Here is a 15,725-nt window from a genome sequence, read left to right as displayed (position 1 = left end):
AGAAGCTTGACTTATTTAACTAGGCAAGTCAATTAAGAACAAACTCTTATTTTCAATGACGGCCTAGGAACTGTGGGTTAACTGCCTGTTCAGGGGCAGAATGACAGATTTGTACCTTGTCAGCTCGGGGATTTGAACTTGCAACCTTTCGTTACTAGTCCAACGCTCTAACCACTAGGCTACCCTGCCGCCCCAATGCAGTTTTAAGAAAAATAAGTGTTAAGAAAGTATTTACAAAAATAAACTGAAGTAAAAAATAAATAAACGTACAAGAGAAAGAGTGATGGTGTGTACATCATCAACCTGAAGAAGACATGGGAGATCACATGGGATTCAATCTTAGTCCTGTATTGATGGTTCCTCGGAGGGCAAAGCGGGATTTCTTATAAGCTTCCGGGTTAGAGTCCTTGAAAGCGGGAGCTCGACCCTTTAGCTCAGTGCGGATGTTGCCTGTAATCCATGGCTTCTGGTTTGGGGTATGCACGTACGGTCACTGTGGGGACGACGTCATCGATGCACTTATTGATAAAGCCAGTGACTGATGTGGTTTACTCCTCAATGCCATCGGAAGAATCCTGGAACATGTTCCAGTCTGTGCTAGCAAAACAGTCCTGCAGCTTAGCATCTGCTTCATCTGACCATTTTTTAAAAATTATTCATGTCACGCTTCCTGCTTTAATTTTTGCAGTGCCGCTCCTGGGTGAGCGTTTTCCTGTTTGGCCTTATTCAACTTGTTGAGTGCGGTCTTCGTCCCACACCCGGTAGCGAGTGCACAGCGTAGCCTTTCTCTTCTACCAAACCAAAACCAAACCAATCAGTTGGTTGTTTGACGAAATGAAGCTTCGGCCATCATTGATCACTTGCTTCTAACAAAGTGATACAGGCATCGGCACACTGCTTCAAATTACACTGCTTAGCGATTTCTACTCACGTCTCGGAGCTCCGACATCAAACGTAACAACAGAGCCTCTGAGGCATGCTTTTGGAGTTTATAACAATGTGTTTCTGCAGATACATTACAAATCATTCTCTAAATGAGGGTGAATCCTCACTGCAGAAACACAAACAAGAAATAGTGGGGACAGCGCATCTATCTGGTCCATGCTGAATTCTTCAGTTCTTAAAAAAAAAAAAATCCATAATTTTTAATCTGGCCAGGTAAAAATGTATTTGAACACTCATTTCATGATCTGACATAATGGTAGCCTAACTTTAGGGCTTTAAATGAAGATTTGCAAACTTTTTCATGGTTCTAGGTCGATTTGTAAGCATTTAGAACAAAGAGCCATTTGGGAGCAAAATGAATCAGCTCTTTTAGGTGAACAGAGCAAAATGAGCCGGCTCACCGAAAAGACTCGGAATGAGAGAGAGAGAGAGAGAGAGAGAGAGAGAGAGAGAGAGAGAGAGAGAGAGAGAGAGAGAGAGAGAGAGAGAGAGAGAGAGAGAGAGAGAGCAAGAGAGGGGAGAGGGAAGAAAGAGAGGGGAGAGGGAAGAAAGAGGGGAGAGAGAGAGAGAGAGAGAGAGAGAGAGAGAGAGAGAGAGAGAGAGAGAGAGAGAGAAAGAAAGAGAGGGGAGAAAGAGAGACAAGACAGGGGAGAAAGAGACAGAGAGACAGACAGAAAGAGAGAGAGAAAGAGAGAGAGGGGGAGAGAGAGAGAGGGGAGAAAGAGAGAGAGCAAGAGAGGGGGAGAAAGAGAGAGACAGAAAGAGAAGAGAGAGAGAGAGAGAGAGAGAGAGAGAGAGAGAGAGAGAGAGCAGAGAGAGAGAGAGAGAGAGAGAGAGAGAGAGAGAGAGAGAGAGAGAGAGAGAGAGAGAGACAGAGAGAGAGAGAGAGAGAGAGAGAGAGAGAGAGAGAAAGAGAGAGAGAAAGCAAGAGAGGGAGAAAGGGGAGAGAGAGAGAGAGAGAGAGAGAGAGAGAGACAGAAAGAGAGAGAGAGAAAGCAGAGAGAAAGAGGAGAGAAAGCAAGAGAGGGGAGAAAGATAGAGAGGGGAGAGAGAGAGAGACAGACAGAGAGAGCAAGAGAGGGGAGAAAGAGAGAGGGGAGAAAGAGAGAGAGAGAGAGAGACAGAAACAGAGAGAGCAATGTTTCCCCTATATTAGTTAAGCAGCGGTGGCCCACGTATGTTTGTTTACAATGTGGAATGCGTGATTGGCCAGTCTGAAATCTGTATGTGTCATATTCCTATTAACTTCCAGAGTAGTGAGAACGACTTCATCATCAGCTTCATCACCATGCTACATCACACCGGCTGTGTTTCAGCCTGCGTGAACGGCAGGAGCACATGATACACACGAACATGAAATGACCCCTGGGAATCGATAGAACACCACTCCAACCCCCCCCAAAAAATATAACATTCAAAACGGGTGAATTTTTAAAGGGTGTTTGTTATGACACTCTACCCTATGAGTGCTTCTGGGAAAACAACCGTTCTAGAATATATTGGTTTCACCAAAGACAATGATTGGGATGGAGAAAATATTGGTTGAACAAGCAGTTTACCAGACCACTGTGGGACATGTGGTCAGAAGTAATGCACCAGATATGGAATAGGTGAGCATTTCATATGCAGCCTAAATATATCCTGTTATTATCATCATCCAATCAGCTGGTGCCACAATAACAAGGCCAGTGTCTGCTATACAGAACCAGACAAGAGCCAGGTCAGAGCCCCAGTAGGAGACAGAATGTAGAGATCACTTTTTTCAGAATTTACCATGCTGTTTGGGGTTTTAGGCTGGGTTTCTGTACAGCACTTTGAGATATCGGCTGATGTACGAAGGGCTTTATAAATAAATACATTTGATTTGATTTATGGAAGACATAGACTCCCAGCAGAGGAAGGGAGAACTCCTTCTATCGGAGCAAAAACAAAAGATATTAATTTACAGCATTGAAGAAGTGAGGTGTGTTTCAACTGCAGGTATGGGCCTCTCTTCCTCCTACCTTCTACCCCACCCCCCCCCTCCCCCCGCACCAACAGCAGCACACGATCTGCAACAGCATATGAATCACATACATCTCTCTCCTACACACTAGCCAACGGTCTTCCCTACGTACAGACAGACGGCATCTCTCTCCTACACGCTAGCCAACGGTCTTCCCTACGTACAGACAGACAACATCTCTCTCCTACACGCTAGCCAACGGTCTTCCCTACGTACAGACAGACAGCATCTCTCTCCTACACGCTAGCCAACGGTCTTCCCTACGTACAGACAGACGGCATCTCTCTCCTACACGCTAGCCAACGGTCTTCCCTACGTACAGACAGACAGCATCTCTCTCCTACACGCTAGCCAACGGTCTTCCCTACGTACAGACAGACGGCATCTCTCTCCTACACGCTAGCCAACGGTCTTCCCTACGTACAGACAGACAACATCTCTCTCCTACACGCTAGCCAACGGTCTTCCCTACGTACAGACAGACAGCATCTCTCTCCTACACGCTAGCCAACGGTCTTCCCTACGTACAGACAGACGGCATCTCTCTCCTACACGCTAGCCAACGGTCTTCCCTACGTACAGACAGACGGCATCTCTCTCCTACACGCTAGCCAACGGTCTTCCCTACGTACAGACAGACAGCATCTCTCTCCTACACGCTAGCCAACGGTCTTCCCTACGTACAGACAGACGGCATCTCTCTCCTACACGCTAGCCAACGGTCTTCCCTACGTACAGACAGACGGCATCTCTCTCCTACACGCTAGCCAACGGTCTTCCCTACGTACAGACAGACAGCATCTCTCTCCTACACGCTAGCCAACGGTCTTCCCTACGTACAGACAGACAGCATCTCTCTCCTACACGCTAGCCAACGGTCTTCCCTACGTACAGACAGACGGCATCTCTCTCCTACACGCTAGCCAACGGTCTTCCCTACGTACAGACAGACGGCATCTCTCTCCTACACGCTAGCCAACGGTCTTCCCTACGTACAGACAGACAGCATCTCTCTCCTACACGCTAGCCAACGGTCTTCCCTACGTACAGACAGACGGCATCTCTCTCCTACACGCTAGCCAACGGTCTTCCCTACGTACAGACAGACGGCATCTCTCTCCTACACGCTAGCCAACGGTCTTCCCTACGTACAGACAGACAGCATCTCTCTCCTACACGCTAGCCAACGGTCTTCCCTACGTACAGACAGACGGCATCTCTCTCCTACACGCTAGCCAACGGTCTTCCCTACGTACAGACAGACGGCATCTCTCTCCTACACGCTAGCCAACGGTCTTCCCTACGTACAGACAGACGGCATCTCTCTCCTACACGCTAGCCAACGGTCTTCCCTACGTACAGACAGACAGCATCTCTCTCCTACACGCTAGCCAACGGTCTTCCCTACGTACAGACAGACAGCATCTCTCTCCTACACAGACAGCTCCTAGCCAACGGTCTTCCCTACGTACAGACAGACAGCATCTCTCTCCTACACGCTAGCCAACGGTCTTCCCTACGTACAGACAGACGGCATCTCTCTCCTACACGCTAGCCAACGGTCTTCCCTACGTACAGACAGACAGCATCTCTCTCCTACACGCTAGCCAACGGTCTTCCCTACGTACAGACAGACAGCATCTCTCTCCTACACGCTAGCCAACGGTCTTCCCTACGTACAGACAGACGGCATCTCTCTCCTACACGGTCTTCCCTAGCCAACGGTCTTCCCTACGTACAGACAGACAGCATCTCTCTCCTACACGCTAGCCAACGGTCTTCCCTACGTACAGACAGACGGCATCTCTCTCCTACACGCTAGCCAACGGTCTTCCCTACGTACAGACAGACGGCATCTCTCTCCTACACGCTAGCCAACGGTCTTCCCTACGTACAGACAGACGGCATCTCTCTCCTACACGCTAGCCAACGGTCTTCCCTACGTACAGACAGACGGCATCTCTCTCCTACACGCTAGCCAACGGTCTTCCCTACGTACAGACAGACAGCATCTCTCTCCTACACGCTAGCCAACGGTCTTCCCTACGTACAGACAGACGGCATCTCTCTCCTACACGCTAGCCAACGGTCTTCCCTACATACAGACAGACGGCATCTCTCTCCTACACGCTAGCCAACGGTCTTCCTACGTACAGACAGACGGCATCTCTCTCCTACACGCTAGCCAACGGTCTTCCCTACGTACAGACAGACGGCATCTCTCCTCTAGCCAACGGTCTTCCCCTACAGACACGCATCTCTCTCTAGCCAACGGTCTTCCCTACGTACAGACAGACGGCATCTCTCTCCTACACGCTAGCCAACGGTCTTCCCTACGTACAGACAGACGGCATCTCTCTCCTTCACGCTAGCCAACGGTCTTCCCTACGTACAGACAGACGGCATCTCTCTCCTACACGCTAGCCAACGGTCTTCCCTACGTACAGACAGACGGCATCTCTCTCCTTCACGCTAGCCAACGGTCTTCCCTACGTACAGACAGACGGCATCTCTCTCCTACACGCTAGCCAACGGTCTTCCCTACGTACAGACAGACGGCATCTCTCTCCTACACGCTAGCCAACGGTCTTCCGTACGTACAGACAGACAGCATCTCTCTCCTACACGCTAGCCAACGGTCTTCCGTACGTACAGACAGACAGCATCTCTCTCCTACACGCTAGCCAACGGTCTTCCCTACGTACAGACAGACGGCATCTCTCTCCTACACGCTAGCCAACGGTCTTCCCTACGTACAGACAGACGGCATCTTTTGGTTCCAGACTTTCTATCGTGTATTATTGGTTAGTTAGAGCACCATATTTTGAGAGCCCTTTTCAGCATCAGGTGGTCTTTGTAGCCCGAAGGAAAGGTCCCCTAACTGGCAACCATAATCATGTATACATGAAACCTAAACGTACAGTGGGGCAAAAAAGTATTTAGTCAGCCACCAATTGTGCAAGTTCTCCCACTTAAAAAGACCCCACTATCATCTGAAGGCGAGATCAGTACAGGTGCATCAAAGCTGGGACCGAGAGACTGAAAAACAGCTTCTATCTCAAGGCCTTCAGACTGTTAAACAGCCACCACTAGTACATCAGACTGGCTGCCTGTACAGTATATATATATACTATATATACCGACTTTAATAATGGAACACTAGTCACTTTAATTGTGTTCACATATTTTGCGTTACTCATTTTATATGTGTACAATACCGTTCAAAAGTTTGGAGACACTCGTTCCAGGGTTTCTCTTTATTTTTACTATTTTCTACATTGTAGAATAATAGTGAAGACATCAAAACTATGAAATAACACATATGGAATCATGTAGTAACCCCCAAAAAAGTGTTAAACAAATCAAAATATATTTTATATTCTTAAAATTGCCACCCTTTGCCTTGATGACAGCTTTGCACACTCTTGACACCTGAGTGGCGCAGTGGTCTAAGGCATCTTTGTGCTAGAAGCATCACTACAGACCATGGTTCGATTCCAGGCTGTATCACTGGCCGTGATTGGGAGTCCCATAGGGCGGCGCACAATTGGCCCAGTGTTGTCCGGGTTTGGTTCATTGTAAATAAGAATTAAGAAGGTATTTAGTCAGCCACCAATTGTGCAACTTCTCCTACTTAAAAAGATGAGAGAGGCCTGTAATTTTCATCATAGGTACACTTCAACTATGACAGACAAAATGAGAAAAAAAATCCTGAAAGTCACATTGTAGGATTTTTTCATGAATTTCTTTGCAAATTATGGTGGAAAATAAGTATTTGGTCAATAACAAAAGTTTCTCAATACTTTGTTAAATACCCTTTGTTGGCAATGACAGAGGTCAAACGTTTTCTGTAAGTCTTCACAAGGTTTTCACACACTGTTGCTGGTATTTTGGCCCATTCCTCCATGCAGGTCTCCTCTAGAGCAGTGATGTTTTGGGGCTGTTGCTGGGCAACACGGAGTTTCAACTCCCTCCAAAGATTTTCTATGCGGTTGAGATCTGGAGACTGGCTAGGCCACTCCAGGACCTTGAAATGCTTCTTACGAAGCCACTCCTTCGTTGCCCGGGCGGTGTGTTTGGGATCATTGTCATGCTGAAAGACCCAGCCACTGGCTTAAGCAGGGGGACACGTCTGGCACTGTAGGATTTGAGTCCCTGGCGGCGTAGTGTGTTACTGATGGTAGGCTTTGTTACTTTGGTCCCAGCACTCTGCAGGTCATTCACTAGGTCCCCCCGTGTGGTTCTGGGATTTTTGCTCACCGTTCTTGTGATCATTTTGACCCCACGGGGTGAGATCTTGCGTGGAGCCCCAGATCGAGGGAGATTATCAGTGGTCTTGTATGTCTTCCATTTCCTAATAAGTTGATTTCTTCAAACCAAGCTGCTTACCTATTGCAGATTCAGTCTTCCCAGCCTGGTGCAGGTCTAAAATTGTGTTTCTGGTGTCCTTTGACAGCTCTTTGGTCTTGGCCATAGTGGAGTTTGGAGTGTGACTGTTTGAGGTTGTGGACAGGTGTCTTTTATACTGATAACAAGTTCAAACAGGTGCCATTAATACAGGTAACGAGTGGAGGACAGAGGAGCCTCTTAAAGAAGAAGTTACAGGTCTTTGAGAGCCAGAAATCTTGCTTGTTTGTAGCTGACCAAATACTTATTTTCCACCATAATTTGCAAATAAATTCATTAAAAATCCTACAATGTGATTTTCTGGATTTTTTTCCCTCATTTTGTCTGTCATAGCTGAAGTGTACCTATGATGAAAATGACAGGCCTCTCTCCCCCACCGTAGTGTGTGTAGGTCGCAATCCCATAATAAGTCAATATGGCAGGCTGGCTGTCCAGCCGCAGAGAATTGGTAGGTTTACTTAGCTCGTCATCTACCTTGCATACATTAGTTTTAGGTTGTTTTTCCCTGTTAAACTATTACGATTCCATATAGCTAGCTGATCATGAAATGTTTGTTTATGTAGTTATCGTGTATCGTTTGTATAACCATTAGTTTGGCTGGCTGCAGATTGAGGCAGTAAGTAACGTTACAGGGCATAGTTGTGCTAAGGTGACCGAGGCATGCACATCTCTCATCTCCTCCAGCCCTCTCACTTAATTTAAAAATAAAAAAATCTGACGAATTGGACCAAGTGCTGAACGCGTGACAATATCAGCAAACCACAATGCATCACTTATAGTGACTGTGAAGATCCAAAAGAGATACCTACACTGACATATAGCGCCACCTTTCATTGCTTTCCTCCTCCGGATCGCGTCTGTGTATCGTCCGGATATTTATTTGTAGCGTACCAGGTTATATTGGCATGTTTCCCCAGGGTTGACAGAGTCCTTGCAGGCTGTGTAGTAAACCCATGTAGCTATGGATTATGGGGAGTAATGATATTTTAGCTAAGCCATTTAACTTGGGCAGCTTGCTCAACAACCGTGTAATGTGTGCGTGTTGGTGGCAGGGAAGTCAGGCGCAGGAGAACGAACTTGGTATAAACGGAGTCGTTTAAATAAGTGCTTCACAAAACTCTGAAAACCAAAATATACTTAGACACTACTAAAGTTAGCTAGTTTAGACACTACTAAAGTTAGCTAGCTTAGACACTACTAAAGTTAGCTAGTTTAGACACTACTAAAGTTAGCTAGTTTAGACACTACTAAAGTTAGCTAGTTTAGACACTACTAAAGTTAGCTAGCTACTTTTGTTAACCAAATGTAAATGTAGCTAAATAACACAAAACACAAAAGGATTAACAGTCCTAATTGCTTTCCTGACAATAATGCAATATTAAACTAAATCAGATGTTCAGATCTACAAATGTTTAACATATAGCTAACAATAGTTACAGAGGATAGTCGTGATCCAGCATAGATGAGCAGCCGACATGTTGATGATGCAATTTACTCTAAAAGGTCAAAGGTAATGCAGTAAGTAGCATTGGAGTGTGCAGTTCTTTTTAAATGTAAAATGTATGCGTTCTCCACACTCTCATCCTAATAAGAACGTACTCAAGAGAATGCCTCAGTCTGCAGTAGTTTATGTGTCGGGGGGCAGTTTGTTATATCTGGAGTCTTTCTCCTGTCTTATCCGGTTTCCTGTGTGAATTTAAGTATGCTCTCTCTAATTCGCTCTCTTTTTTTCTCTCTCTCTCTTTCTTTCTTTCTTTCTTTCTTTCTTTCTTTCTCTATCTCGGATAACCTGAGCCCTAGGACCATGCCTCAGGACTACCTGGCATGATGACTCCTTGCTGTCCCCAGTCCGCCTGGCCGTGCTGCTGCTCCAGTTTCAACTGTTCTGCCTTCAGATATGGAACCCTGACCTGTTCACCGGACGTGCTACCTGTCCCAGACCTGCTGTTTTCAACTCTCTAGAGACAGCAGGAGCGGTAGAGATACTCTTAATGATCGGCTATGAAAAGCCAACTGACATTTACTCCTGAGGTGCTGACCTGTTGCACCGTCTACAACCACTGTGATTATTATTATTTGACCCTGCTGGTCATTTATGAACATTTAAACATCTTGGCCATGTTCTGTTATAATCTCTACCCGGCACAGCCAGAAGTGGACTGGCCACCCCTCATAGCCTGGTTCATCTCTAGGTTTCTTCCTAGGTTCTGGCCTTTCTAGGGAGTTTTTCCTAGCCACCGTGCTTCTACACCTGCATTGCTTGCTGTTTGGGGTTTTAGGCTGGGTTTCTGTACAGCACTTTGAGATATCAGCTGATGTACGAAGGGCTTTATAAATACATTTGATTGATTGTCCTCGAAGAACACACTCAGAGCATTGGAGTATGAAGTACGGTAGTATGCGGAGAGAAACACACACACACACACACACACACACACACACACACACACACACACACACACACACACACACACACACACACACACACACACACACACACACACACACACACACTAAAAGGTAAGGTAATGACTCACTGTCTGTGGTTGGTGGGGTTTCCCAAGGTGGAGCTGTGAAGTCTCTCTGTCCTCTCTGTCCTCTCTTCCTCCATCCTCTCCAGTCTCTCCTTCTCCATCTCCACGAAGCTGGTGCCTGTTCCGGTCGAGATGGTTCGCGTCAGCCGTGTGTGGGGGGTCCGTTTGGGGGTCTGCGGTGTGCGGGGGGTCTGGGTGGTCACTGGGGTTCGTTTGGGGGTCTGCGGAGTGCGTGGGGTCTGGGTGGTGACTGGGGTTCGTTTGGGGGTCTGCGGAGTGCGGGGGGTCTGGGTGGTGACTGGAGTACGTTTGGGGGTTTGGGGCGTGTGGGGGGTACGGCGTGGGGTCTTGGGGGTTTGAGGTTTGCGTTGATCCCGTACAGGCACCGGGGGTGGGGTTGGAAGGGCTGTGGGGGTGGGGGTCTGTATAGCTGTAGTGTTGGTACTGGTACGATTATAAGGCTGGGTCTGAACAGGGCGGACTGGTACAGAGGGTATGGATGTTTTGGTGGCAGGTGGTGGCGGGGGGCAGGGTGGCGGTTCAGGGGGTAAAGGTCGCTGGCGGTCGAGGCGTAGGTCTTTATTCTCCTGGGCCAGCCGGTCTAATTGAACCTCCAGCTCATCGATACGGTGTTTCTGGGTCTCCAGGAGCTTCTGCTGGCTCTCTATAATGTTGTTGAGCTCCAGGAGATACTCCACCGCCCGGTTAGGGCTCTCTGGGCTGCCCTGGCCATGGCGCTGACTAGCGTCCATGCTGCTGGTCTGGTCCTGGTCTCAGTAACCTGACAGGTGATAGGCTAACTGGCTAGCGAAGGGACCAGTCCTGAGCTGTGATAGGCTTTGGTTAATGAATTGACCAATCCCGAGCTGTGATTGGCTCACTGCTATGCCCTCCCCCCCACCGGAAGGAAGTGGGGGGGAGAGAGTCGACTTTAAAAAGGTCCCTCTAGAGGATCAAGATGTTTTAGTTCCTGGTTTTGCCCTGTCAGAGATGTCGGTTGGCGCGTTGAACATCCGGCTGGTCCAATCAGGTCAGGTGATCTTGAAGGGGTCAGAGTCCCATCTTCTGAAATCATATGAGACAATGTCACCGAGTCAGATTGTCTACAAATCACTGAGTTCTATCCAAAGAAGGAGAAGAGTTGAGATTAACTGATGGTAGACAGGCTGACAGATGAGGCCCTGTTCAAAGTGGATAGACATCTTTCTATCTCGGGTTGTAATAGCTCAACAGACAGGAGGGATGTATGAGGTCATGGAAGAGGTCTGAACTCTCTCACATTTATCCTTCCTGGTCCGTTTATTACACTTCTTGAATAGGATCAACTTTGAATCTACATCTATTCAAAAATAAGAAGGAAAAGAGCTTGACAGTTTTGTCTGTTCTGTCACTGCTCAGTAGATAAATGATGATTTCTCCGTCTAGCTTTATATTCCTGAGTACTTGTTATATTATATGACGGTTTATCTCACAAATTGTAGAAGGTCAACAACGTCCTCTGCAATCCTCTGTTGGAAAAGAGCTCTTCTTTCTCTGTGTCATCCATTCCAAGAAAAAGGCCAAAAAAGAAAGGAGGAAGAGGAGGGGTTGGATCCCGAAAGGACAAATAAAGAGCAGTAAAAACACTCACACTGCAGTAACCAAGTAGTTTACGCTTAGCAGTTGGGAGTGTCTACTCTGGGTGAATGTGTTCTAATAGCAGGTAGGAGTGTCTACTCTGGGTGAATGTGTTCTAATAGCAGTTGGGAGTGTCTACTCTGGGTGAATGTGTTCTAATAGCAGGTAGGAGTGTCTACTCTGGGTGAATGTGTTCTAATAGCAGTTGGGAGTGTCTACTCTGGGTGAATGGGTTCTAATAGCAGGTAGGAGTGTCTACTCTGGGTGAATGTGTTCTAATAGCAGGTAGGAGTGTCTACTCTGGGTGAATGTGTTCTAATAGCAGGTAGGAGTGTCTACTCTGGGTGAATGTGTTCTAATAGCAGTTGGGAGTGTCTACTCTGGGTGAATGTGTTCTAATAGCAGTTGGGAGTGTCTACTCTGGGTGAATGTGTTCTAATAGCAGTTGGGAGTGTCTACTCTGGGTGAATGTGTTCTAATAGCAGGTGGGAGTGTCTACTCTGGGTGAATGGGTTCTAATAGCAGGTGGGAGTGTCTACTCTGGGTGAATGGGTTCTAATAGCAGTTGGGAGTGTCTACTCTGGGTGAATGGGTTCTAATAGCAGGTGGGAGTGTCTACTCTGGGTGAATGTGTTCTAATAGCAGGTAGGAGTGTCTACTCTGGGTGAATGTGTTCTAATAGCAGGTAGGAGTGTCTACTCTGGGTGAATGTGTTCTAATAGCAGGTAGGAGTGTCTACTCCGGGTGAATGTGTTCTAATAGCAGGTAGGAGTGTCTACTCTGGGTGAATGGGTTCTAATAGCAGGTAGGAGTGTCTACTCTGGGTGAATGGGTTCTAATAGCAGGTGGGAGTGTCTACTCTGGGTGAATGTGTTCTAATAGCAGTTGGGAGTGTCTACTCTGGGTGAATGTGTTCTAATAGCAGGTAGGAGTGTCTACTCTGGGTGAATGGGTTCTAATAGCAGGTGGGAGTGTCTACTCTGGGTGAATGTGTTCTAATAGCAGTTGGGAGTGTCTACTCTGGGTGAATGTGTTCTAATAGCAGGTGGGAGTGTCTACTCTGGGTGAATGGGTTCTAATAGCAGGTAGGAGTGTCTACTCTGGGTGAATGTGTTCTAATAGCAGTTGGGAGTGTCTACTCTGGGTGAATGGGTTCTAATAGCAGGTAGGAGTGTCTACTCTGGGTGAATGTGTTCTAATAGCAGGTAGGAGTGTCTACTCTGGGTGAATGGGTTCTAATAGCAGGTAGGAGTGTCTACTCTGGGTGAATGTGTTCTAATAGCAGTTGGGAGTGTCTACTCTGGGTGAATGTGTTCTAATAGCAGGTAGGAGTGTCTACTCTGGGTGAATGTGTTCTAATAGCAGGTAGGAGTGTCTACTCTGGGTGAATGTGTTCTAATAGCAGGTGGGAGTGTCTACTCTGGGTGAATGGGTTCTAATAGCAGGTAGGAGTGTCTACTCTGGGTGAATGTGTTAGCAGGTAATGAATGTGTTCTAATAGCAGTTGGGAGTGTCTACTCTGGGTGAATGTGTTCTAATAGCAGGTAGGAGTGTCTACTCTGGGTGAATGTGTTCTAATAGCAGGTAGGAGTGTCTACTCTGGGTGAATGGGTTCTAATAGCAGGTAGGAGTGTCCAGTCTGGGTGAATGTGTTCTAATAGCAGGTAGGAGTGTCTACTCTGGGTGAATGTGTTCTAATAGCAGGTGGGAGTGTCTACTCTGGGTGAATGGGTTCTAATAGCAGGTGGGAGTGTCTACTCTGGGTGAATGGGTTCTAATAGCAGTTGGGAGTGTCTACTCTGGGTGAATGGGTTCTAATAGCAGGTGGGAGTGTCTACTCTGGGTGAATGTGTTCTAATAGCAGGTAGGAGTGTCTACTCTGGGTGAATGTGTTCTAATAGCAGGTAGGAGTGTCTACTCTGGGTGAATGTGTTCTAATAGCAGGTAGGAGTGTCTACTCCGGGTGAATGTGTTCTAATAGCAGGTAGGAGTGTCTACTCTGGGTGAATGGGTTCTAATAGCAGGTAGGAGTGTCTACTCTGGGTGAATGGGTTCTAATAGCAGGTGGGAGTGTCTACTCTGGGTGAATGTGTTCTAATAGCAGTTGGGAGTGTCTACTCTGGGTGAATGTGTTCTAATAGCAGGTAGGAGTGTCTACTCTGGGTGAATGTGTTCTAATAGCAGGTGGGAGTGTCTACTCTGGGTGAATGTGTTCTAATAGCAGTTGGGAGTGTCTACTCTGGGTGAATGTGTTCTAATAGCAGTTGGGAGTGTCTACTCTGGGTGAATGTGTTCTAATAGCAGGTGGGAGTGTCTACTCTGGGTGAATGTGTTCTAATAGCAGGTAGGAGTGTCTACTCTGGGTGAATGTGTTGTAATAGCAGGTAGGAGTGTCTACTCTGGGTGAATGTGTTCTAATAGCAGGTAGGAGTGTCGACTCTGGGTGAATGTGTGGAGTTCTGAATTCTGTTCTCTCTCTCTTTTTGTATATCTCTCACAATGTCTCTCTCGCCCTCTGTCTCTGAGGCTGAAACCGCTGCACTGTAAACTCTCCTCATGGGGTTTCAGCTCACCCCATAAATACCGGGAAGCTTCATCTGAAGTCTTTAGAGCAGGAAAAATCACTACTGATCGTCATCTAGCTGCTCCACACTACCTAACCAGCAGCCTCCACTCTGCTCTCTTAGGACTGTCAGAGTGCCTTCTCCTTACTGTCTTAATGCTTTGATATATTGTTTTGTGGCGTCATACCCATTCAGTAGATTGCAGCATTCTCTGCCTCCACGCGTCTTCTTCGTCCCTGTCTTGTGCTGCAGGGTTGAAGGAGGATAAGAAGGAGCCTTGAGGAAACAATCATTGATCCTCTCTCTCTGTCTCCATATGCTCGAATAATCCCAATTTGTGTCGATTTGCTGAGGTCTAAACCGTTTTGGTAAAATGACGTATTTTATATAGTGAGGGAATCCGCTCCTCTATGTTCAGACGGTGGAGTGCAAGGTGGCCTGTTCTGTCTGGTGCATCGCGGCAACACCGATCCAGTCCCCAGCCCGGTACAGTGTCCCGTTATCACGTTATTGTTTTTAGCTCTGAGACACGCAGGTTGCCGTAGTGTTGAGAGATGGTATGGAACCGATCTGGGTTCTTTCTGAACACACACGGACAGACACCGTCACGCAACCACCAATAAAAACATCCTGGGATTTGCGCACTAATGTCTCCACGGCCCAACGCATTCACACGCTAATATGTCAAAATAAGACGTATAGCTGGCTCGGTTAAAGGGTCGTTTTTACGCATTTCAATGACGGCAGACTCCCGACGTGTCGCGTCTCACTCGCAGCAAATATGACAAGCTCACTATGAAACACGAGTCTTCAAGACATATTCAACAATTTCATAAATTAGCCTAAAAATATAAGGAGTTCCGTATATGTCCCCTTAAATCTCCATCTCGTAGTGGTGACGTTTATTGCAGTATAATATTTCCTGAAGGTAGAATTTTAAATCCAAATCTGTCTGGCTGTGGTCCTGATGCTGACAGAATGAGCGGCGGGGTGATTAGTCGGTCCGTCCCCCGCGGTCCCCGTTCAGCATCGCGTATCCACTGCACCTGCCGCCCCCCTCCGCCATTCTGAAGCACCGCCGAGTGGCCAATACACACTGCAGCTCCTCTCAGATCCTCTCACAAAGAGGAGGCTGTGGAGGAGGGGGTAGGAGGCGCGGGGTGCACGTGGTGGCTCGGTTTATGCAAGTGAGTCAGACGAGATATATTGCCACGTTCACATCAACTGGGAATTCAGAACTCGGAAATCTTCGACGACTCTGTGCATCCAACACAACTGGGAACTCGATTTTTTTTTACGAGCTCCAACGAGGAAAAACATATTTTGAACGATAATCCAACTCGGAATTCCAAGTCGAAAAATCGGGCATATTTCTAGAGCTCCAACTTTCACACCTGAAGATAACTGACATCATGATCTGTCCTTGTTTTTATCCGAATTTACAGTTGTCTTCAAAACCCCATTGTGTCCACATGGTAGTTGGAAGTAGGAAACGCTGACATTTCCGATCTGCTTACTGGTTGTAGTTTTACACATTCCGCTTTTAACCAGTTAGCAAGTCAGAGAATCCGAGTTCCGACTATCACTTGAACGTTGCATTAGTTGTTGCTTTCTCTCCAAACTCTCTGACGTTAGAGCTTACATGTAGTGATG

The 15,725-nt window shown here is 47.1% G+C and overlaps 1 protein-coding gene across 1 annotated transcript in view; it reads right to left on the bottom strand.

Annotated features, from left to right (window-relative positions):
- The window catches only part of LOC127912606 (putative uncharacterized protein DDB_G0290521), a 17,238-nt gene extending 2,065 nt beyond the window's left edge, over positions 1 to 15,173 (bottom strand). Inside the window, exons 1-2 of the mRNA XM_052482623.1 lie at positions 14,260 to 15,173; positions 9,895 to 10,953 (exon numbers count right to left, since the gene is read on the bottom strand). Coding sequence (XP_052338583.1) covers positions 9,895 to 10,643 — 749 coding nt within the window. The 5' untranslated portion in view covers positions 10,644 to 10,953; positions 14,260 to 15,173. The remainder of the gene's footprint in view (positions 1 to 9,894; positions 10,954 to 14,259) is intronic.
- Between the last annotated feature and the right edge of the window lie 552 nt (positions 15,174 to 15,725).

Source organism: Oncorhynchus keta, chromosome 27, assembly GCF_023373465.1.
Source record: "Oncorhynchus keta strain PuntledgeMale-10-30-2019 chromosome 27, Oket_V2, whole genome shotgun sequence".
Classification (NCBI taxonomy): domain Eukaryota; kingdom Metazoa; phylum Chordata; class Actinopteri; order Salmoniformes; family Salmonidae; genus Oncorhynchus; species Oncorhynchus keta.
This window is presented reverse-complemented; position numbering and strand designations above follow the sequence as displayed.